The 23561-nt window shown below is 43.8% G+C and overlaps 1 protein-coding gene across 5 annotated transcripts in view; it reads right to left on the bottom strand.

Annotated features, from left to right (window-relative positions):
* LOC105497517 (FANCD2 and FANCI associated nuclease 1) overlaps positions 1 to 20506 on the bottom strand; it is a 39291-nt gene extending 18785 nt beyond the window's left edge. For 2 of the 5 annotated variants that reach the window (XM_011768663.3, XM_011768664.3), the window contains exons 1-8: positions 19885 to 20126; positions 18328 to 19713; positions 15660 to 15800; positions 13100 to 13301; positions 9881 to 10114; positions 5701 to 5832; positions 3360 to 3468; positions 1640 to 1759 (exon numbers count right to left, since the gene is read on the bottom strand). In XM_011768663.3, the coding sequence (XP_011766965.2) occupies positions 1640 to 1759; positions 3360 to 3468; positions 5701 to 5832; positions 9881 to 10114; positions 13100 to 13301; positions 15660 to 15800; positions 18328 to 19558 (2169 nt within the window). In that variant the 5' untranslated portion in view covers positions 19559 to 19713; positions 19885 to 20126. The other 3 variants (XM_011768665.3, XM_011768667.3, XM_011768666.3) reach the window with 3 other exon arrangements.
* Positions 20507 to 23561: the final 3055 nt, after the last annotated feature.

Here is a 23561-nt window from a genome sequence, read left to right as displayed (position 1 = left end):
GCGTAGTTGCCTAATGGCTGCCGTGTATCTGTTTGGAGTGATCAGTGGAGAGGCAGTGGTCACACGTTTTGAGTACCATGAATGCCACTGAACTGTACACCTAAAAATGGCTAAAATTTGCCAAATTTTAGGGATGTTAAATTTATTTTACCACGATAGAAACATAAAAAGTGAAAGAAAAAATAAAATCCAAGAAATTGAAAATCAGTGAAGGCTCAAGCCATCCGGAGTTGGGTGGCTGAAAGGAATGAAGATGGGAGAATGAGACTCTGAAGGGCACCCTGTTCGCTGGCAGAAGACGGTGCCGGGCAGCAGCAGCCTGGCCTCGGAAAGGGAGGGCCCAGCTGGCTCCACCTCTGCCCTGGCCAGGCCTGGGCTGGCTGCAGGGCACTTTGCAGGAACAAGCACTCAGCGAGGAGATCAACTTCCTTGGAGACTGAGGTAAAGATGAAAGAACACTAATGAAATAATAAGAGCTGTGAGTGTGACCAGTAAGACCTCTGGGAACAGGTTAGGAGGAACTAGGCTTAGCTCAAATCTCAAAAATAAGCTCAGTGGCTTGTCTACCCCCTAGCAGAACTGTGAACGGAGGGGAAATCTGTACTCTCTTGAACTTTTATTTCATTGAAAGAAAGGTGACAAACACAAGCTTTCTCCTTCTGTATTTGGTTCTGGGCTACCAGATGCTTTCTCTTGCTATTTCAGCCTCAGTAAACACCAAGTGGTAAGGAAGCCCCACACCCTCCTCCATGAGAGGAAATAGCTTTACTGGCTTTTTCCCTGATACTTTAGGTAACAAGGCACTTTTTCAGTTTACGGCAATAAAAACAAGATGTCATATTTCCTATCCCGTGGTCATTTTTTTCCACCCCTACATCACCCCGATTCACTTAATGGGCCACTGAAAAAATCAAAAGCTCCCAGAGGCACAGTCCCCTCCATTCAACTCAAATGCAAGGCTGGAAGAGAGACAGGGTGGGGCCTGCTGGCGGCCACACAAAGAACCACTGTTGCTGCCTAGCCCAGAGGCACAGGCTCTGCGGCGTCACCCTGCCTGCCTGCAGTGGCCACAGAATCCCTGCGCTTCCAAGTGCCCCCAAGGTCGCCACCACAGGGAGCACTGGTGCCTGCTCAAGGTCAAACAGCGCTTCCCAATGGCAGAGCCAAACACCTCACAGAAGCACAGAGTCACGAATAAAGGACCTGCAGTAAGACAAGGAAAGGAACGATTTCTCGCCAATCTTTCTACCTGGAGACCTGGAGACCCTGTGCCACAAATGAACAAAGTCACCATTTCCAAAACAAACGCCTTCCTTGAAGGCACTTGCTGACGGCTGAGTCGTCGGACTCTCCGTCTCCCTTAATTCCTAGATCCTGACTCCTAAATCCCAGCACAGAGTCCACAGCCGGCCCATCTCGCCAATCAGCGGAGAGAAGACAAAAGCTTCCGTCGCCCAGGCTGAAGTGCTCAGGCTGCGCTGGCATCCCTGGCATTTTGGGGTTGGGAGAACACAGACAAAAGAAGAATGTTAACAAACGAAATACATGTTGTAAGATTTTAAGGCATTTAAGTTTGCCATATTTTAAAAGCTGATTCCAAAATGAAAAGGCATTTCAGGTGTGTTTCATTACTGAGTACCGGTTCCAGGCGCTTCAAGTGCTGGTGTAAGTTCAGGGCCAGTCGATCCCACCATCGGCCTCTGCTGTCAGGACAGTAAATTCTCTGAGACAAAAGGCTTTCAAGTTCTCTGACGGCTTCCTATTGCAACAATAACAAAGAAAGCTCGTTAGATTCACAAAAAATCCAGCTGTAATGACATTTACAAGCCCATAGGATTGGTAAAGCCTATTTATAATGCGTATCTTTCCGTTCTACAATGAGGCCAAGGACCCGGAACTGACAGGACAGGGACTTTGAGGTGCCTTCTGCAGTGGGTGTGAGTTCCCTGAGGCATCCTTACTTTTCACTGGGTCCCTGCCGGCTGGCACTGGGGTACAGACATCTGTGAGTGCTGCAGAATGTTCTCTGCAAACCAGTCAACCAGTGCAGAGTCACACAGAGTCAAGCTCCAGGCAGCTGAGCACTGGTCACAGCTGGCAAACCCACATACTTCTGGGAACACAGTAGGTCACAGGACCAACTGCAAGAGGGATTTGGGGTAGGCAGGAAAGGAATTAGGGGTGTCCTCATACAAACACTTCAACTCAACAGGGAGACTCTCTGGTCTTAGATTATGTACAGACTCTTCGGTCATTCTGTTTGTTCATCCTCTGTGGCTCATGGACGTCTTTGCAATATGGAATGATTTACCCCAAAAAAATGCGTAAACCCCCATACACAAGCAAGTTTGAGATTCACAGATTTCCCCAAAGCCCACCCATCGATCCCCCGGGATGCACAGACCACACGCCAAGAACCCAGCTTCGCACATCCTCTTTGTAAGATCCCATTTTCTTTTCTTCTTGTTTTTCATACGTATATTTTTGACCATGCCTGGTCTGGAGATAACATTTTCAATATAGAAATATCAAACACAACATAAGTGAAATCTAGCAATTTCACAAAGTTTAGTATAAGGATATGACAGATTTCTGATTTGTGATTATAAATTATCTCCAGACAATCCATGAGAGCTGACAGGGAAGAGTAAGGAAACGGGAGATTTCTCCCTCAGGGATTTCTAGGACCTCCCAAGTCTCACACGGAGTTCTGAAAAAGACTCAGGCTCAGGCTGCAGACCTGTGGGGCACCCTCCAGGATGCTGGCCGCCACCCCCAGGCTGTCCTGGGACACAGATTCATCAACACACAGGCAAACAGAACAGCTGTCCGTCTTCACCTTCTTCTCTATACTAATCCAAGAGACAGCGGGCTGCCTACATTAAATATGCCCTCGTTGGCCAGGCACAGTGGCTCACACCTGTAATCTCAACACTTCAGGCCCCCCACTTCAAAGCATCAGAGGTCAAGGTGGGCAAATCACTTGAGCCCAGGAGTTGGAGATCAGCCTGAGCAACATGGTGAAACCTCACCTCTACTAAAAATACAAAAATAAGGCAGGCATGGTGGTGCATGCCTGTAGTCCCAGCTGCTCAGGAGGCTGAGGCAGGAGGATGACTTGAGCCGGGGAGGTAGAGGCTGCAGTAAGCTGAACCATGCCACTGCACCCCAGCCTAGGTGAAGAGTGAGACCCTGTCTCAAAAAGACAAAACAAAACAAATATGCCTCCCTTATATTACTGTGTGCTAACCAAATAAGTAGAAAACGCTGATCCCGACAGCTGTCCCTTATGTGCTTAATGCCGTCAAATCAGTAATGGGGCACGGGGGAGGGGAGGGGGCAGGGACCTGTGCTCTAACCTCATACATGTGAAGTCTCTGCAATATTTCCACAAACAGAGACAAAATCCTTGTATAAATCCACCCAACAGTAAAACACCGCAGAAAGACTGGCAAATCTTCGTGGCATCTAAAATGAAGACATATACCAGGAGTTTAATAATTTGGTTAATTTGTTATAAGACAATAATAAGAAGTGACAAAGACTGAATTCCTATCTTTTAAAAAGATACATTCTAAATAACTTTCAGTTGTGTACAATTTTCTACACCACAAACCTACATTCTCACAGCCAGCTGCCACGTCCTAGGTCACTCAGACAGTGGAGGAAGATGAGAACTAGTCATTCTAAACCAGGGTCAGCGAACTCCGGCCCACAGCCAAACCCAGGGCCTGCCACCTGATTTTCTACGTCCTGCAAACTAAGAATGATTTTTACGTTTTTAAATTGTTAAAATAAATCCAAGAGAATAATACACTTTGGTAGACGAAAATTATATGGAAACCCAAATCCGATGTCCACAAATGAAGTTAACTGGAACACAGCCAGGCTCATTCATTTGCATACATACTTCTTGTGGCTGCTTTTGCGCTACAACAGCAGAGTAAATTTGGTGCCACAGAGACCATACGGCCTGCAAAGCCTAAAATATTCACTATGTGACCTTTTACAGAAGTTTATCAACCTCTGTTTATAGTAATCTAACTTCCTGTGATTTTTAAGTCAATATTATTTCTTTATAAATATACAGTTGACCCCTGGACAACATGGGTTTAAACTGCATGGCTCCACTTACATGCAGATTTTCTTCTGCCTCTGCCAACCCTGAGGCAGCAAGACCAACCCCTCCTCTTCCTCCTCCTCTGCAGCCTGCTCAATGTGAAGACAACAAGGATAAAGGCCTTCATGATGATCCACTTCCACTTAATGAACAGTGAATATGTTTTCTCTTCCTTATGATTTTTTTTTTTTTTTTGAGATGGAGTCTCACTCTGTCACCCAGGCTGAAGTGCGGTGGCGCGATCTCGGCTCACTGCAACCTCTGTCTCCCAAGTTCATGTGATTCTCCTGCCTGAGCCTCCTGAGTAGCTGGGATTACAGGCACCTGCCACAACACCCAGCTAATTTTTGTATTTTTAGTAGAGACGAGGTTTCACCATGTTGGCCAGGCTAGTCTCAAACTCCTGACCCACCTCGGCCTCCCAAAGTGCTGGGATTACAGGCATGAGCCACCACGCCCAGCCCCTTATTTTTTATTTATTTTATTTATTTATTTTTTTGAGACAGAGTTTTGCTCGTTGCCCAGACTGGAGTGCAAGGGCGTGATCTCACCACAACCTCTACCTCCTGGGTTCAAGCGATTCTCCAGCCTCAGCCTCCTGAGTAGCTGGGATTACAGGCAGGTGCCACCGGGCCCGGCTAATTTTGTATTTTTAGTAGAGACGAAGTTTCTCTATGTTGGTCAGGCTGATCTCGAACTCCTGACCTCAGGTGATCCACCCGCCTCAGTCTGCCAGAGTGCTGGGATTATAAGTGTGAGCCACCGTGCCAGCCCCCTTATGATTTTTTTAATAACACATTCTTTTCCCTAGCTTACTTCATTATAAGAATACAGCATATAATACGTGTAACATATCCAATGTGTGTTAATTGACTATGTAATCGGTAGGGCTTCCAGTCAACAGTAAGCTATTAATTAAGTAGTGCGAAAGTCAAATGTTACATACAGATTCTTGACTGTCTGAGGGGTCGGTACCCCAACCCCTGCGTTATTCAAGGATCAACTGTATATCCTAAATGATTTTTTGAAAGTGGCATCTGAAAATACTAATTTTTCTCATCACTATGTAACAACAAAGGAAAAAATGTCTTAAATATTGAAGATGTTTACCATTTTCAAACAAGATAAAAGATCATGTGCTGTGTGCCTGGAACTCTGAAGTTCGCTTGAGCTGTCTTTTGCAGAGTTTGTAACACCTACTTGAATGTCCTTCAGAAGAACACACCTACCATGCTTCCCACATTCGTCCTGCTACTGGCTTCCCTCACGTTTCAGTTCAGCTCACCAGTACTCAGGGAGGCCAACACCCCTACAGATGGCATGCGACAAGCCAAGTATGGGGTTGGCATGTGTGTTGCCCAGGGAGCTGAGTTATATCAAATTCACTTTAAACCTTCAGACATTTCCTTCTATGGCACACAGCACTTTCACTCTAGGCAAAGCGGGTACAAAATTCAATTCCACAGCTGGTTTAACCACAGAGCAAAAGGAGTACATTCTTCATGAAGAAAGCTACTGTAAGTGTTTGGAACAACCTGGTCAATGTATAAATTTTGGCAGGCACCTAGAAAAACTCTCACCTCAGAGAAGGGTGGTTTTTCAGTCTGTTCCAATCCCTTTTTGCACACTGAGCGAGCTCCTTAGCTTCTTCCCAGTTCCCGTTGGCCATTGCGGAAGAAATGTCACTCAGCATGTGCGTGGCTGCTGCATATCTGGAGGAAAATGCCATCCAAGTTCCAAATAAGAATAAGCATTCCCATAGAATGACCACATCCTAGCCACTAGATCTCACTCTGAAAGGCAGAAGTGTGTTTTTTAAAATATGAGGGCCACTTAAATTTTATTCTAGTAATAATTTCTCTTAACTACATCACTGGAGTGGCCCAGAACGGATACAGAAAGCCCAAGTGGAAAGATAAAAACATTTGTGCTGTATCATTACATAACATGTTCCATTCTATCAATGTGATATGGATCAGCTCATCCTTCCTGATTCTGGCACTCATCCATTCACTCATTCAACAATGTGACAGCAAACATGTAAGCGACGTCAGAATTACAGTCAGATGTAGATCTGATGATTTAATCATTTACAATCAGAGCCAGCCAGAGGGGATGCTGCCCAAGCTAAAAGGATTACCTGGAATATTTCAAAATAACTAAGGGATGCTCTTTGGGAGATGGCAATGCTGAAATGTTACAACTTAGCTTAAGAAAGACAATTTTTCATCGCTCCTTTAGCTACCAAAACACAAAGACATTTGACCAGCAAATTCTGTTAACAGTTTGAGTACATGTTCATTGTATTTTGGTCTCATATCTAAAAGAAAAGCCTAAAGCACATAATATCAGTATGTACAAACACTGTAAAGTAAGAGTAAAGAAACTGCCTCCAAATGTCAAATTTTGCTCACAAATTCTTAGATCTAATTCTTTTATAATACGCTGCTCATTCAGTTCCATGGCTTCAAACACTGTCCATATCCCAATGACTCTCAAAATGTTGACTTTTTCCAGGCCGGACCCATTCCCTGAGCTCCTGACGGCAAGTCCAATGCCACACACGACAGCTTCAACCAAACAGCTGAAGAGCACCCCACACACTGACGCCTCCAGCACCAATCCCCCTCAGTGGATGGCGCTCCACCCAAGGCAAACACCAGAGCCATCCTTGATCCACTCCTCTCCTTCTCGCCCACATCAGAATCAAGTCTTGTCTTTTCTGCTTCCAAACCGCCTCACACACATTCACTTCTCTCCACTGCCGCTGCCACCAACCCAGTCCTGGCCACCCCCCCAATCTCAGCCAGGGGTCTCCTGAGTTCCTCCAACTCAGCAAGCTCTCTCCTGCCTCGGGGCCTGTGCACATGCTACCTCGTGGCCGGGACACAGGCCCCCAGACCCTGACACGGCTACCTCATTCTCATCCTCAAGTCCCACTTCAAATGTCACCTCTCCAGGGCCACTCTGTCGATAAAGAACTTCTCCAGCCTGCCTCTCAATTATCACAGCACTTCTCACACACTTGAAATATTGTTTATTTTCTATCTCCCCAGGGAAACATAGCCCCATGACGGCAGGCTCTCTCTTGTGCACTGCTACAACCCCTAACCAAGTCACATAATAGGTACTCAACACTCATTTGTACTGAATGAATGAGAAAAATTTTAAAAGGATAAATTATCTCAAGTACAGAGGTAGACAACAAGGGTTTCCTGGCCAGGTATCACATTACCAGATATTGTATACTATTACCTTTCCAGAAGTCAATTAAATCCAGTTTCATTTACATGTTAAGGCCCTCTGCTTAACCAAGGGAGTTTTCACTATTTTTATTATTTACAGCACACTTACTTTCTAGAAAGAATGAGATGCCTTTTAAACTTGTCAACCGTGGTTTTGTCATAGAACTTGGGTATAACATTAATAATGACAATTAAAATAATAATGAACATGTAGTAGGCATTCCTCAAGGCCAGGCTCTAAGCACTTCCCATTCACCCCACCCATGTCTATAAAAATATACTATTATTCTCCCCATTTGACAGATGAGGAAACTGAGGCACGGGGTGGGTTCACAGTTCATTGGTATAGAAACTGGAACTTGGCTTCAGAGTATACATTCTCACAAGCCAGAAAAACATAAAGCCAATAAAAACAAAAAAGGTAAAGAAGATATGAGACAACTGAAAACAGGGTAAGAAGAAATAGTCTTATTAGAGATTTTAACTAAAAAAGTTATTCCAATTGAACACAAATAAGATACTGAGCTTCCTGACAGCTAAGGTAAAATGGGCAAAATCAGATTATACTGACGCTGCTGTGATCCAAAAATTTCAGTAACTTACTTCTTACAGCACATGGCTTTCCTAGAAACACTTCAAGGACTTTCCTAAAAGCAAATATCAGAATCAATTTTGGTTAAATTTGAGTCAGAAATCCAAATCAAGAATCAAAAGTGACATTTTGGGAAATCCAAATTAATTGTTTTTATCAAAGGTTTTTTTTTTTAAGGAAATTCACATTTTTTTTCTGTAAGACCTACACTATTCTTTCTTTTCAAAACCTGCTTTTTAATACTGTAATCCCATTATTTGTCTGGCATCTATTATTATTCTTAATTAACATAAAATTGCACATATTTATGTGACACAGTATGATGATACTTCAATGCATATATGCAATGTATAATGATCAAATTAGGGTAATTAGCATATCCAGCACCTCAAACTTTTCAAAAAATGTTTTAGATATGGGGTCTCATTATATTGCCTGGGCTAGTCCTGAATTTCTGGACTCAAGTGACCCTCCTGCCCCAGCCTCCCGAGTGGCTAGAAATATAGGCATGTGTTGCCATACCAGGCATTGCCTCAAACATTTATCATTTCTTTGTGTTGGGAATATTCTAAATCCATTCTTCTATTTAAAAATATATAATAAACTGTTGTTATAGTCATCCTACACTGCTACAGAACAAAAGAACTTATTCCTTCTATCTAGCTGCACTTTTGTGTCTGTTAAGCAACCTTTCCCTGTCCCCCTCCCCTCTATCCTTCCCAGCCTCTGGGAACCACTATTCTACTCTCTACTTCTGTGAGATCCACTTTTTTACCTCTCACATATGAGTGAGAACATGCAGTATTTGTCTTTCTGTGCCTGGCTTATTTCACATAACATACTGTCCTCTGAGCTCATCCATGTTGCCACCATGAGAGAATTTCATTCTTTTTTATGGCTCAATAGTACTCCATTGTGTATATATACCACATTGTTTTAATCCATTCATCCACTGATGGACACTTAGGTTGATTCCACATCTTGGCTATTGTGAATAGACTGCAATAAACATAGGAGTACAGATATTTCTTCAATATACCAATTTCTTTTCCTTTGGGTATATACCCAGTAGTGGGATTAGTGGATCACATGGTAGTTCTTTTAGTTCAGAAACCACTTTTATTGGACAAACCAAATTTTCACTAAATCCATGTGCCAATATAAATTAGTGAAAATTTCTAATATCATCTGTATATCTAATTATCATATGTATGATATACAAGTCATTAATAGCTTTACCTAAAGTGTTATTAATAAGAAAACATTCATCTTCAGTCTTGTTCATACCAACAACATATTCATAAGCCAAGTCTGTTAAAATGTCTGTGTCAAAAAATACAGGCCGAGGGCGGTGGCTCATGTCTATAATCCCAGCACTTTGGGAGGCCAAGGTGGGCTGACTGCTTGAGTCCAGGAATTTGAGACCAGCCTGGGCAACATGGTGAAACTCCATCTCTACCAAAAAAATACAAAAACTAGCTGAGTGTGCTGGCATGTGCCTGTGGTCCCAGCTACTTGGGAGGCTGAGGTAGGAGGATCACTTGGGCCCAGGAGGTCGAGGCTACAGTGAGCCATGATCATGCCACCGCACTCCAGCCTGGGCGAAATCCTGTCTTAAATCAAAACAAACAAACAAACAAAAAATACTCCCTTCCAAAGGTACTTGGAAACATAAACCAGAGAAAGTTTTTGTAGTTCTAATTCAAAATTCCTTGGGTTTTGGCAACCATAATCTCAGCACACTTCTACATTTTCCCTATAGTCATAGAAATGTATATAAGTGGGGCAAAAAGTGATTAAAAACTGTTTTGGCTGTGGACTTACGTCCAAATGTTTCTATTTTGGCTGGAAAAAAATAATAAAACCTTTTACTATATTGTGAAATACACATATAGATATTATAGTGAGCTAACATCATCTTACCTGATAAGATCATCTCTGTCTTGGAAGATTTGGGTTTTCCGATTGATGGTGTAAGTAGGAAACTCCATTCGGCCAAGGTTGACCAACAGGACTGTTGAAAGCTGTCCCTGACCTCCACAAGCGGCGTCTTCATCCTCCATGGAGTCGGTCAACGAAAACAACAGCAAGATCCGGGAAAACACAGCCCTGGGGCCTTTACAGATTCGTATTGACTGTCCAGCCAAGGCTTTGGCTCTGAAAAATGTACAATGTAGAAACAACTTTTAGCTCTTTAAGCATTTGGATGTCAGATTTTACAAATTATTTTCATCTAAAATAAAGAGAAATGACATTCACTATTTTAAACACTGGAGCATTACTTAACTGCTCTGGGACTGAGAGCTCACCCAGGGATACACAGGAGTAAATGAATGTACATCTCCAAATGGTTCCACTCATGGTTTGGCTCCATACAAGTGCTTCCTTCCTCAGCCACACAGTAGGATGGGGTTTACCCTGGTCATGAGTGCTTCACATACCAGGAAATCTTTCAGAAAAGTATCACCTAGTCAACATGAAGCAATTCTCAATTTTTTACTCAAGTGATGATTTAGATTAAATAATGGTATTTCTTTAAAATGTCATTATCAAAGGCTCTGGGTAAAACATCGGATTTTGTGTACCAAGATGTGGTGCAAATGTATACACCACAGTTTGGTGCTGTTCTCTAATGCAGCAGTCAGCAACGCTTTTGGCACCAAGGAGTGGTTTCATGGAAGAGAATTTTTCCATGGACTGGGGTTGGGGGAGGTATTTTGGGATGAAACTGTTCCACTTCAGATCATCAGGCAATAGATTCTCATAAGGAATGCGCAGCCTAGATCCCTCACGTGCACAGTTCACAATCGGGTTCGCATTCCTGACAGGAGGTAAAGCTCAGGAGGTCATGCTGTCTGGCACACTGCTCACCTTCTGCTGGGTGGCCCAGTTCCTAACAGGCAATGGATAATTATCTGTCCCTGGCCTGGGGCTGCAGACCCCTGCTCTAGTGTACAGAATGGTCCAGCAGCATCTCTATTCTAGGATAACACTGGAGTGAATTAAGTTCCATTCTGGATGTCTGCAAGGTGGGCTTGGAGGTCTAAATTAAACCCAGGACCATGTGGGCCCTCTGACTCTAGCAGCTTAGACACCATCAATAGCAGGGTTTTTCAGCGTCAGCACTATTGACATTTAGGCTAGATAATTCTTTGTTGTCAGGGGCTGTCCTGTAAATTATAGGATGCTCTGCAGTGTCCTGTCCTTGGCCTCTATTCACTAGATGCCATTAGCTTCATCACCTCCAGTACTGACAACCAAAAATGTCTCCAGCTGATGCCAGATGCCCCCAGTTGAGAACCACTGGCCTAATGAAAGATGTCACACCCTCCTGGTGCAGAAGCTACTAAATCAAAAGCAGCACTGCATCCCTGAGGATGTGGGAGAGATGAGTGCCACCATCACGGAGTTGAAGGGGAAGAGGTGGGATTCCTATTACACCACCACTGAACTGAGAGCCACTCATCTACAGACTGCCCCAAAGTACCCATTTCATCCACCTCCATGCAGAGTCCCAGGGACGCCCCCAGTGGACACAGCCTCCAGCCTGGAAAAGGAAGCATTAAATGCAGAAAACTAAGCAATGACTCCTGCAAGGATTAAAAAAGCATAAATAATGTGCCTTTTCCTGTCTTCATTATAACAGCAGAGTAACAGCACCAGGCAACTGCCCTGAAATTCCACTGCTAGGCTTTACATCAGAATGAAAAAATAAAGGACAACCTTAAAGGACAGTGGTTTTTACTAGAACTAAAACAGCCTTGAGGATTCTATTTTCCTACAAGTCCAAAGTCAGTGATAAAATACATTCATCTTATTTATTTTAGCTGTTCTATGTTAAGTGTATATACCAAGAAACGGTTGCTAGTTTTTTGTTTTTTTTTTAAGATGGAGTCTCGCTCTGTCACCCAGGCTGGAGTGCAGTGGCGCGATCTCAGCTCACTGCAACCTCTACCTCCCAGGTCAGGCAAGTCTCCTGCCTCAGCCCCGCAGGTAGCTGGGATTACAGCCACGTGCCACCATGCCAGGCTAATTTTTGTATTTTTAATAGAGACAGGGTTTCACCATATTGGCCAGGCTGGTCTTGAACTCCTGATCTTGTGATTCACCTGCCTCGGCCTCCCAAAGTGCTGGGATTACAGGTGTGAGTCACTGTGCCCAGCCAGAGAGCTGCTAATTTTGATGTTTACTTGCCTATAAAATGTTACATATAAGGTTAACATCAAATACTTAAGAAATACAATTAGATAAAGAAAGGACTTAGAAGACATTTAACATACCACACAGATGAGGATTCTATACTTCTCAAGTCAATTATTTACAAATATGTGATTTATTAAAGTACTTTTTAAAAATCTGTAATACAAGCTTTTTTGAAGTGTTGTATTGACGTTTTTCTTAATAATGTCTGCCTTATTATACCTATGTTTCATTAAAGATTAGTATTTATAGCACCTCCCCAACAAGGATGGGCTCATAACAACTGAAATATACCAAATAAACATAGAAAATAAATAACAACATCATTTTAAAGTGTTTTTCAAAAGCATCCTCTCATTTCATCCTCAGTGACTCCAGAGTAGTGAATTCCCAGACTAAAGTTGATATAGTTTGATTATATAAATAACATGGGCAAAAGAAATCAATTCTAAAAGTTTTTATAATTTTCAAATGAAACAGGTCAAGGGCTTCTCAAGGACAAAAGAAGCCACTCACAGTGTTTGGTAAACTGTTATGTTTACACTCATGAAAACTTGCACATTAAGACTCCCTGATTATACTTTGTTTAGTAAACAAAAACTTTACTAAAATAAAAATTTGACTTAATAGTTTAGCCTAAAATCCTGTAAGAATCACTTAAAACTGTATTTTTCTCAGAAAATAAAATAATAGAATTTACCAAAGGCCCCACTGCCTTCTGATTTTTCTTAGTCATGGAAATTAACACAGTGTTATGACAAAAATTTTGAATAATAACCCAAGAAAGAATCCAGGCTATTGCAATTAAGACTTTTCCGGCCTTCTCAATCTAATTGCAACTGAAATATACAATTACAGTTAAACCAAGTATACAATCTACTGTAAGTTAATATGTGCTATCAACATTTTAAACGTTTTTACTGTAACAATAGCCAACAAAACCTTTTTAAAATCACTGCACCAATTCCAGGCTTATTCTTGCCCCAAGTGCAGACTGAACGCTGTTTGGCCAATTTGAGAAAGGCGTCCACCAGCTGCTGTTTCTGTCCATTGGGATTCACCAAATGGAAGGTCTTGGCCAGGGATTTTAGTTCAGGAGCAGAAAGGAGTTCAAGCACTTCAGAGAGTTCTTGCAACTCAGATTCTGAAATGGTTAAAAAAAAAAAAAAATTTTTTTTAATTTTACTATTTTCTAGCTTAATTTCCCTTAGTTAGATGAAAATAAAATGAAATTCTACTAAGAAAATTTTAATTAGTTGCCCAAAACAATCATTAAATGTGGAATTATTAACATATTAATAATGCTATCATATCTCTTAAAAAGGGTTATCGAATAATAGAATTTCTCACTAAAATCTAAAGGAAAATGTGACTAAAATAAAGGCACACATGGATAGCCATTATGGTTTGGGCATCTCAACACTTGCTTGGAATATATACTCCCTGCCTTTCTCTTCACGAAACCCCTACAAAACGGGACCTCTCAAACCAGGTCAGAGAAACTGAGCATCAGCCCTCTTCTTCCCACAAGAGCCTCTCTTGCCCACTCGGCATTCGTGAGTCTGTTTGGCTACTGTGGGCCCCGACACCAACCTTGGCCTAGGAATTCGGCTCAGTCAGACTTCACTGGTCTTTGCCTTCAAGGCTTCACAGTTTAGGGCAGTGCCTTCTTCCCCCATTCAGCAAATATTTATTGGGTGTACACTGTCTGCCTGGTAATGTTCTAAGGTCCCGGGCATGCTACAGTGAAAGAAATCCCATCCACAGGAGCTAGCTTCCCAGCATAATAATTAAATGAATAGGCATATTTTTCAGGTGGTAATAACCGCTCTAAAGAAAAACACAACTTGGGGAGGCAAACCGAAGCTGGCAGGAGGCTGGCTGTATTTCACATTGTACAGTCAGGCAAACCTCTGACGAGGCGACACCACGCAGAGGTGAAGGAAAGGAGGACTCTGCCATGTGGCCACGTGGTAGAAACTGACCTGGGTGGAGGGGAAAGTGCAAGGCTCTGACACAGGAATGCGCTCATGCTGGTGAAGAACACTGAGGGCTGGGTGGCCGTGGCAGAGAGCGAGAGGGACAGCCAGAGCCAGGCCCCACAGGGCTGGAGCATGGGTGGGACTTGCACTTGACTGAGTGCCACAGTGAGCCACCAGAATCCTGGTTTTGTTGCTCATTTGAAGGTAAGTCAAGGCTCACCCACAGCAGTCACTTGGCATGCCTGTCAGACATATGAATTTATGGAATCTGCACATTTTCCAAGTTGGGTGGGGACTGAGTATCAAGTCCCCGGGTGACCCTGCTGGCACTGATGTGTGGGAAGCGCTGCTCTGCAGAGGGTCATGTGTCCCACCACTAACCGTTCACATCCAAGCTCCTTCACTGAGCTTTTATGCCTCTCCCGCAACTTTCCCCATCCCACCCCATCCGGCCCCACCCTAACAATCACCCTAACACACTTCCTGCTCACTTCGCTTCATCCCACTTACTGCTCCCCACAACAAACTCTGCCCCAAAGAAACCATCTGGCTGATTTGCTTATTTTGGTCTAAAATGTCAGCAACTTGAACCGAAGGCTCACATTTCCCTTTCCTAATACAGTACAATTTTGTACCCAGTACATGGGTAGGTACTTAATGAATGCTACTGACAAGACAACGAAAGGTATCACAGCAGAAGACAGACTCTCCTTAGTGTTCACATAGACTTAAAGCAATTCGACAATGCTTCAGGCAATCAGCATAATCGAAGAGCTGTATGTGTGTGAACGGGGTGGGGGGCAGATGAAGTACTCCGAGGCAATACTGGTTTCAAACAACCAGCTTTATTCTATCATAAAGATGAGGACTCTGACTAAGATGAGTCAAGTTCTTGCTGGAAGGAGAGTGCCAAGAAGGGATGTATTTTTTCTTTTTTTTTTTGAGACGGAGTTTCACTCTGGTTGCCCGAGCTGTAGTGCAATGGTGCAATCTCGGCTCACCACAACTTGAACTCGCCTCCCGGGTTCAAGTGATTCTCCTGCCGCAGCCTCCCAAGCAGCTGGGATTACAGGCCTGCGCCACCACACCTGGCTAATTTTGTATTTTTAGTAGAGACGGAGTTTCTCCATGTTGGTCAGACTGGTCTCGAACTCCCAACCTCACGTGATCCACCTGCCTCGGCCTCCCAAAGTGCTGGGATTACAGGCATGAGCCACTGTGCCTGGCCGGGATGTATTTCTTCTGTGGCACACACCCATGTCTATCTCTAGGTGATTTTCGTTCTAAACCTGCCACAGTCCAGAAAACAGCAGCAGACCACCTTTCATTATTCTAGTATTCTTAACTCAGGCTAAGAATGGCTTTAGCATTATATGAATAATTAGATTAAAAATTCAATTAAAAAATAGTAAGTTACCAGGCACCACCCAGGGGAGGGCACCATAATACTGCCACCATTCTGCAGCAGCTCAGTTCTTCAGATCATATTTTCATTTCACATTTCCTTCTACTAGTCATACCTGTCTGTAGAAAGCCTGCATTCTTCAATTCTTCAATCACAGGTGTTAAGTCTGAGGCAATCTCTTCATATTCTAATTTAGTCATCTTAATCCAGCTTAATTTACGTTGAAAGAGCCTTACATATAACTTCTGACCAGTAACTGCAATAAAGTTAAGAAAAACGTTGAAAATCACTACATTTACCTTTTAAACCTAAGGTGAGTAAATGTACTATTTAGAAATACACATACGCTTACCACATGTATAAGGCCATCATTTTATGGTATAAACCATTTTGAAAGTACATTTAAAAATTTGGTAACAATTATTGGCCATTTTATTTTTTTTTATTTTTTTTTTTTTTGAGACAGAGTCTTGCTCTGTTGCCCAGGCTGGGGTGCAGTGGCCGGATCTCAGCTCACTGCAAGCTCCGCCTCCCGGGTTTAGACCATTCTCCTGCCTCAGCCTCCCGAGTAGCTGGGACTACAGGCGCCCGCCACCTCGCCCGGCTAGTTTTTTGTATTTTTTAGTAGAGACGGGGTTTCACCGTGTTAGCCAGGATGGTCTCGATCTCCTGACCTCGTGATCCGCCCATCTCGGCCTCCCAAAGTGCTGGGATTACAGGCTTGAGCCACCGCACCCGGCCTATTGGCCATTTTAAAACTTCTAAAATCAAGTTCCCCCTTTTCTAGCCATCAACATTTCTACTCCCTCAGAAAAGCCCTAACCAGAATTCTTATTTTGTTCTCCACTCTTAGCTTAATATGCATTATTCTGATTTAATTGAAAATAATCTGAAATAATTTTCCAAAAAAAAAAAATGTCTAGCTTCAGTAGGGCAGTCTTCTCTAACCCAGCAATCTTGACCAAGCTTCCTAATTAACCTGTTTGGTTTCAATCTCCCTATTACCCAGATTATCTTTAAATTTCGGCCAACTCTAAAATGGTTTAATTGTATTTTGAAAATTTCCAACATTTATTTTCCTTTCTTCTTTAAAAAGGCAAAATTGACCTGTCATGATGGCTCATGCTGGTGGGTTTTTTGTTTGTTTGTTTGTTTCTTTGTTTTTGAGATGGAGTTTTGCTCTTGTTGCCCAGGCTGGAGTGCAATGGTGCAGTCTCAGCTCACTGCAACTTCTGCCTCCCAGGTTCAAGCAATTCTCCTGTATCAACTTCCCAAATAGCTGGGATTACAGGTGCCCGCCACCATGCCCGGCTAATTTTTGTATTTTTAGTAGAGACAGGGTTTCACCATGTTGGTCAGGCTAGTCTCGAACTCCTGACCTCTGGCCATCTACCCACCTCGGCCTTCCAAAGTGCTGGGATTACAGGAGCGAGCCACCACACCCAGCCTATGGCTCATGCTTGTAATCCCAGTGCTTTGGGAGGCTGAGGCAGGAGGTTCGCTTAGGACCAAGAGTTCAAGGTCACAGTGAGCTATGATTACACCACTGCACTCCAGCCTGGGTGACAGACAGAAACCCTGTCTCTAAAAGAACTTAAAAATAAAAAAATAAAAAGGCAAAAACAATTAGCAGTAATTATTTCTACACACCAACAGATTGTACATGATTCTCCATTGAGTGCAAGACACATGCATATGCAGGACTTGCACTAGGAAAACTGTTCCTATTTCTCAATTACATGGAAGCACAGAACCACCAATCACTGAAATACTCACAGGAATGCAATCAGCACCCAACCAAAGATCTGTGACTAGTTTGGATAGAAAAGCCGATGTGCTATTATGTCCATCTTCTGGTGAGAACAGCAGAAGTAGAGATGCAAGTGGATACTACACACAGCTGTGCCCAGAGAATTATTGTTAAAAAGTAACACAAGGAATACCATAATTCCACTGTGCGAATTTAAAACAAAAATCCTTCTCTTAAACATTAATAGTAATGTTTAGGATTCTTCTCTTTTATTATCTACTGAGGAGTCACACGTGGCTGCATTTTACTAAAGGACAGTGAGACCACCACGTAGGTTTTTTCCTGCCCTCAGGGACATGGTTCCACAGAGCCATCACGGCCCTCTGAATAACACTGTAAGGACACAAGGGTGGCTTTTACTACAAACCTGCACTACTGGCTTGGAGCCACCCCTGGCTGCCAAGGACTTGAGGCATGGACTAATATTTGTAATGTACCAATTTCAGCTTGAAAGTTTCCATTTCCTCCACACCCTGTCTTTAAAAGGCACAGTCCATGAATCTAAAATGTTGTTGGGAGAAAGAAAACATGCCTCAGGTTAGTTTGTTTTTTCCTGTATTGTATTTTATTCTACTTTCATCTTTGAGGACAACAAAACAACCTAATGGGAAGCCTGATTACACGCTCAAAATGCAAACTCTGCTTTTCTCAGTCACATTGTATTGTTTTTTTAAGCTGGAAAAGGTGGTTTTATAACTAACAAATGTACCTATAAACGAAAAACAGCTGCTTCCAATGTAACCAAAGTTCAGCAGGAGTAAACATCACCTGGGACAAAATCCTGTCTCTTTTCCATGCATCCCTCTCAATAAAACCTTCGAGTATGCTCCGACTGCCATCAACACTCCCACAGGGTACTCACAACACCACAGTGACTCCTTGCGGTCACTAGATTACTGCCCATCACACCATGCCCCAATCAGAGCAGCAAAAGGGGAATGAACACTTGAAAACAAACACGTGCGGAGGATACCTGATAACTGATAAAATTGAGTTACGATTCCCTTCTCCTGCTCATCAAAGAGCATCATATCATCTTCATTCTCAAGTACGGTTTTCAGCACCACAAGGAAACTCCGAAGGTAGTAAGGATGACCAGTTGTTTGACCGGGACCATTGCAGCTTGACCCCTGCTCCAAAGGAATGCTGCAAGGGATATCACTGTTTAAGCAACTGTTATCCTGCAAAGGAGGTTCTTGGATGTTACTCCATGCAGAAGCATCATCTGCAGAACTATGAGATTTTGCCTCTGAATCTGACAGCTGCATTTTAGCTTCTGAAGCAACAGTCATTTTTACTTCTTCACAACATGCCTCACGTTTTTCAACCACTCCTTGGATACACTCTTGCTTTACAAGACTGTCTTCTGAAGTAGACTTTAATGTATTCCCAAGAGTGAAATCTGGTGAAAATAACATGATTGCATTATCTGAGAAGCCAGGGCTGAGGGCTGATTTCTCACATTCCTGGGTAGCCTTTTGGTTTTTGGCTTCCATTATTTTACTTCCCCTTATCATATGTTCGGGAATACACTCTTCCTTCAGAGAATCACATACAAACACGTTTTCTTTTTGAGAACTGTTCTCCAAAATTTGATCCTCGTCCTCAATTTCTGAAGAGTTATCAACCAGGCTCTTATCAACTGTGGATCTGGAACTCTGTGGACTAGAACCGGCAAATTCTTCATCCTTATCTATTGATTTTTTAGCCTTTACGTATTTTCTGGACAATTTAGATGCTAGGCTTCCCAAACAAATGACTTTCACACTACGATTTCTCAGCGTATCTTGATGTTTGCACACCACACCATCCTTACTTTTAAAGTAGGGACTGGTCTTCTGCTTTACGTCCATTTTTGCTGAATCGCTTTGGCCAGGGGTTAAATTTCTCTTTGGTGGTGGTGACTTCTTTGGTGTTACATCTTCTAAGGTAACACTGGTTAAATCTACGGTAGACACATTTGAATTTATTAAGCCCACCTGCCCTGGATCCACTTGAACGAAGTCACTGTTAGCACACATTTCATCAAGGTGCCGGTTTAAGTCATATCTAGGCACCATTTTACTGCAAACGGGGCAGGCAAGTTTAGCAGGTGGTACATTGTTAAAACACGAAATAATAGAATTAGATGCTTTTTTCTTATTCTTGCTGATTGATAAGCTTCTACGAGGCCTTTTTTTGTCAGGAGGTTTCCCTTCTGACATCACGAGTATTAGAAAAACTGGATGTTCTGAGCAATAAAACACAGGATATTTACGGTGAAAGATAGCAATGGTTTACTTTTACTTTCTTGACTTGCAATCACCAAAAGTGGGATTCTATGTGACCTCATGTTACTCGTCTAGACAATTTCTTCTTCCTACAAGAAGAAACATATGAATTAAAACACTTCTATGAATTCAACAAGGGGAAAAATGAACTCTGAAACGTGGAAAAGCAAGGTCTCCTGGAATGAAGAGACAACCCTGAGCGTGAGACAGAAGCCCAAACCCCTCCGACAAGCTCTGTACGCGATCTTAGGGTCCCTTACCATAAAATGACATAGCCGGGCTTGTAAGGCTAATTTCTAGGACATCTTTAAGACCTAAAACTATCCGTTTCTAAAAAGGGACAATTTGACCACTTCAGACCCTTTATAAGACCACCGTATGAGTAACTTTTTCTAAGTATGATGGAGAATATCAGCGCGTGGCCCAGGGTGATGCCCGCCCCACAGGCCGGCGCAGATGAAACGCCCCAGCCTCGGGCAGCTGCGCCCGCGCCGCCTGCCACCGCCGCCGGCCTCTGCTGCGGAGCCGAGGCCCCGGCCAGCACGGCGGGCGCTGCAGGGCCAAGGCTGCGCACCTGGGGCCACGCGACTGAGCCCGAGCCACCCTCCCTGCTCCCTCGGGCCCGGCTGCCCTCGCGTCCTCCTTCCCTCGGTGCCCTGTCGCGCAAGATCCCCGCGCGGCCACCGCGCACCTCCCACCTGGCTCCGCGCGCCGGCGCTTCCAGACATTCCCAGCCGATCCCCGCGTCTCGCTTCCACAGGCTTGGCAAGTGGAGGCTCGAGTGATCGATCTCCTTTCCTTTCCACGTTTAAAGGCTCCCATACCTTAGGTGGCGGAGGCGGGCTGAGCCTTGGAGCGGAAACCCAGCTGCCTCCTTCCTTTCCCGCCCGCAGAGGCAGGCGCCTGTGCGTCCCCGCACGCCTTCTGTGCTGCTGTGCACTCTGAGACTTCTCTCCCCAGTCGGTGGGAAGGGCGAGCAGGCTAAACTTGTTTGTTGCGGGAGCAGTCAGTGTCAAAGCGAGCAAACAGCCCCCTGCGAGAAGGCGGGCGACTTCTGCAACCAACACGTGGAACTCTACTTAGGCTGACTCCTGCCAATCAGAGAGAGGGAGTTTCAGCTGGAAAACCACTGAGCTGGGTTTTCCAAAAGATAGTACTAATCACCGGTTATCTGATTCCCTTGAAATAATCAAGAACCAAGAAATAAAAGGTAGCGATTAGGAAGTGATGCGTCTTGAGTATTTATAACTTCTCTTTTTAATGTAATTTATTTGTAAGGTTATATAATTTATTTAACTTTTAATAATGGCTGTGTTTAACAGCTGAAATTATTATTATTTTTTTTTTTAGATGGAGTCTCGTTCTGTCTCTGTGGCCTAGGCTGGAGTGCAGTGGCGCGATCTCAGCTCACTGCAAGCTCCACCGCCCGGGTTCACGTCATTTTCCTGCCTCAGCCTCCCGAGTAGCTGGGAGCACAGGCGCCCACCACCACGTCCGGCTAATTTTTTGTATTTTTAGTAGAGACAGGGTTTCGCTGTGTTAGCCAGGATGGTCTCGATCTTTTGACCTCGTGATCCGCCCGCCTCAGCCTCCCAAAGTGCTGGGATTATAGGCGTGAGCCACCCCGCCCGGCCTAACAGCTGAAAATTTAACAATCAGCCCTGAAGCACTGACACCAGCGTGTTCCAGCCCACCGTGAATGACCTAGAATGCAAGCTTCTTGAGATCAGGCGGTTGTGTTTGTTGCCTTTGGTTGTGTTTGTTGCCTTTACTATAACATCGCTGCTGCCTGCAGCAGTGGCTAGCGTTGTGTAATTATTCATAAATATACATTGAATGAGTGCATAAATGAGCAAACTGAAGAGAATAAGGACATAAATAGGGAGTTCATTAACAAGAATGTATTGATTACCTACCTCATTCCGGGTAACATTTTAGATGCTGAAAATATGTGGCAGTGAACGATGAGGAATGGGAGGAAATTCTTCCTTGGAGGGAGGGGAAGTCGTCATGAAGGATACATTCTGGTGGAAGAAGATAGAGAAATTTAAAAAGTGAACTGTGTGGTGAAATCGAAGACGAGTAAAGCCAGAAACATCTCAGGGGTGAGAGGGTTACAAATTGAAAGAGTGGTAAGGAAAGGCCTCACTGACAAGATGACATTTGAAGATTGACATTGGCCTGAAGGAGGTAATGGTGTGGACCAAGAGAAGGCCATGGTAGTCCAGGAAACAGCAACAGCACATGTAAAAGCCCTGAGGCAGAAGATTGTCTAGCGGACTCTAAGAACACCAAGGAGGCAGAAGAAAGCAAAGCCAGGGAGGCAGCAGAGAGCCAGACCATGGAGGGCAAGTGTTAGCCAATTTGTTCTGTAAAGGGCCAGGTAATAAATGTTTGAGGCTTTTGGGACCATGTGGCCTCCATCATAACTAGGCAACACAACTATTGTAGTGTGAAAGCATCTATAGACAATATGTAACATATGAGTGTGGTTTTGTTCCAATAAATTTTATTTACAAAAACAGCTGGCTAACTTGCCATCCAGCTACTTACTGTGTGTCAGCACCTGATGTATGACCCTGCAGGTCATTGTATGGATTTGAGCATTGACTCTGAGTGAGATGGGAGGAAGGGAGACAATGATTTTGAGCATAAGCTCTAAAAGGACCCCTTTCCCTGTTGCAGTAAGAATAGAGCTTGAGGCCAGGTGCGGTGGCTCATGCCTGTAATCCCAGCACTTCGGGAGGCCGACGGATCACCTGAGGTCAGGAGTTTGAGACCAGCCTGGCCAACATGGCAAAATCCCATCTCTACTAAAAATACAAAATAAATAAATTTGCCAGGCATGGTGGCACACACCTGTAATCCCAGCTACTCGGGAGGCTGAGGCAGGAGAATCGCTTGAACCCAGGAGGTGGAGGTTACTGTGAGCCGAGATTGCACTATTGCACTCTAGCCTGGGCAACAAGAGAAAAACTCCACCTAAAAAAAAAAAAAAAAGAATAGAGCTAGAGCTTGGGGCACACAAGGAGGAAAGCAAGAGAGGAAGCAAGGAAAACAGAAGACTGATGCAGTAATCCAAGGAGAGATGATGGTGGCATGGGTCAGTGTGTTAGCATTGCAATTGATAAGAAATCGTCATATTCTGAATATATTTAGAAGGCTGAGCCAGCAGGATCTGCTCATGGTAAAGATGGTAAGGTACAAGAGAGGAAGAGTCAAGGGAAACTCTGAGGGCTTTGGCCTAGCAACTGGCAAGATGGAGGGGAAAGAGTAAGAGTTCAGTTTCAGACGTGTAAGTTTGAGATAATATTTAGATATTCTTGTAGACGAAAATCCTTGAATTGATTAATCAAGTCAGGTCAGGATGGAAATTAAATTTGGGAGTTGTTGGGGTTTAAATGGTATTAATATATGGGACCAAGGATTGACTGTAAATAGAGAACTAAATGGTGAGAAGACTGAGCATTCCATAACAAAAGGCAGGGCATTGAGGAGGAGCCTGCAAAGGAGACTGAGCTGGTGCAGTAGGAGGAAGAGAGAGTTGGCAGCCGGAAAACCAAGTGACTGAGGTATGACAAGGACTGAGGGGCATCAGATGCAGGCAGAGAACTGTCACAAGGTGGGGATACAGCAGAGAATGCCTTCACAGGCAATGCCCAGAGAGTCATTGGAGCAGGGCCACCCCTGAGACCCTGGACCTCTAGAGCCACCGGTGTGCAATGCCAGCCTGGGAAACCTGCAGGCACAAGACCAACCAGTGAGAGCCAGGGCACAGGCTGCACCCAATAAAGCTATGGGGTTGGGGCCACCTGAACCCCTGGGGAACCAACCCTCACCCCATTGTGACTGGAAGGTGAGACATAAAGTCAAAGATTATCCTCAAGCCTCGAGATTTAATGTTGCTTGCCCTGTTGGGTTTTGGACTTACTTGGGA

Source organism: Macaca nemestrina, chromosome 7 (genome assembly GCF_043159975.1).
Source record: "Macaca nemestrina isolate mMacNem1 chromosome 7, mMacNem.hap1, whole genome shotgun sequence".
Classification (NCBI taxonomy): domain Eukaryota; kingdom Metazoa; phylum Chordata; class Mammalia; order Primates; family Cercopithecidae; genus Macaca; species Macaca nemestrina.
The sequence above is the reverse complement of the archived record's forward strand: the minus strand, read 5'-3'. Positions and strand labels throughout refer to the sequence as shown.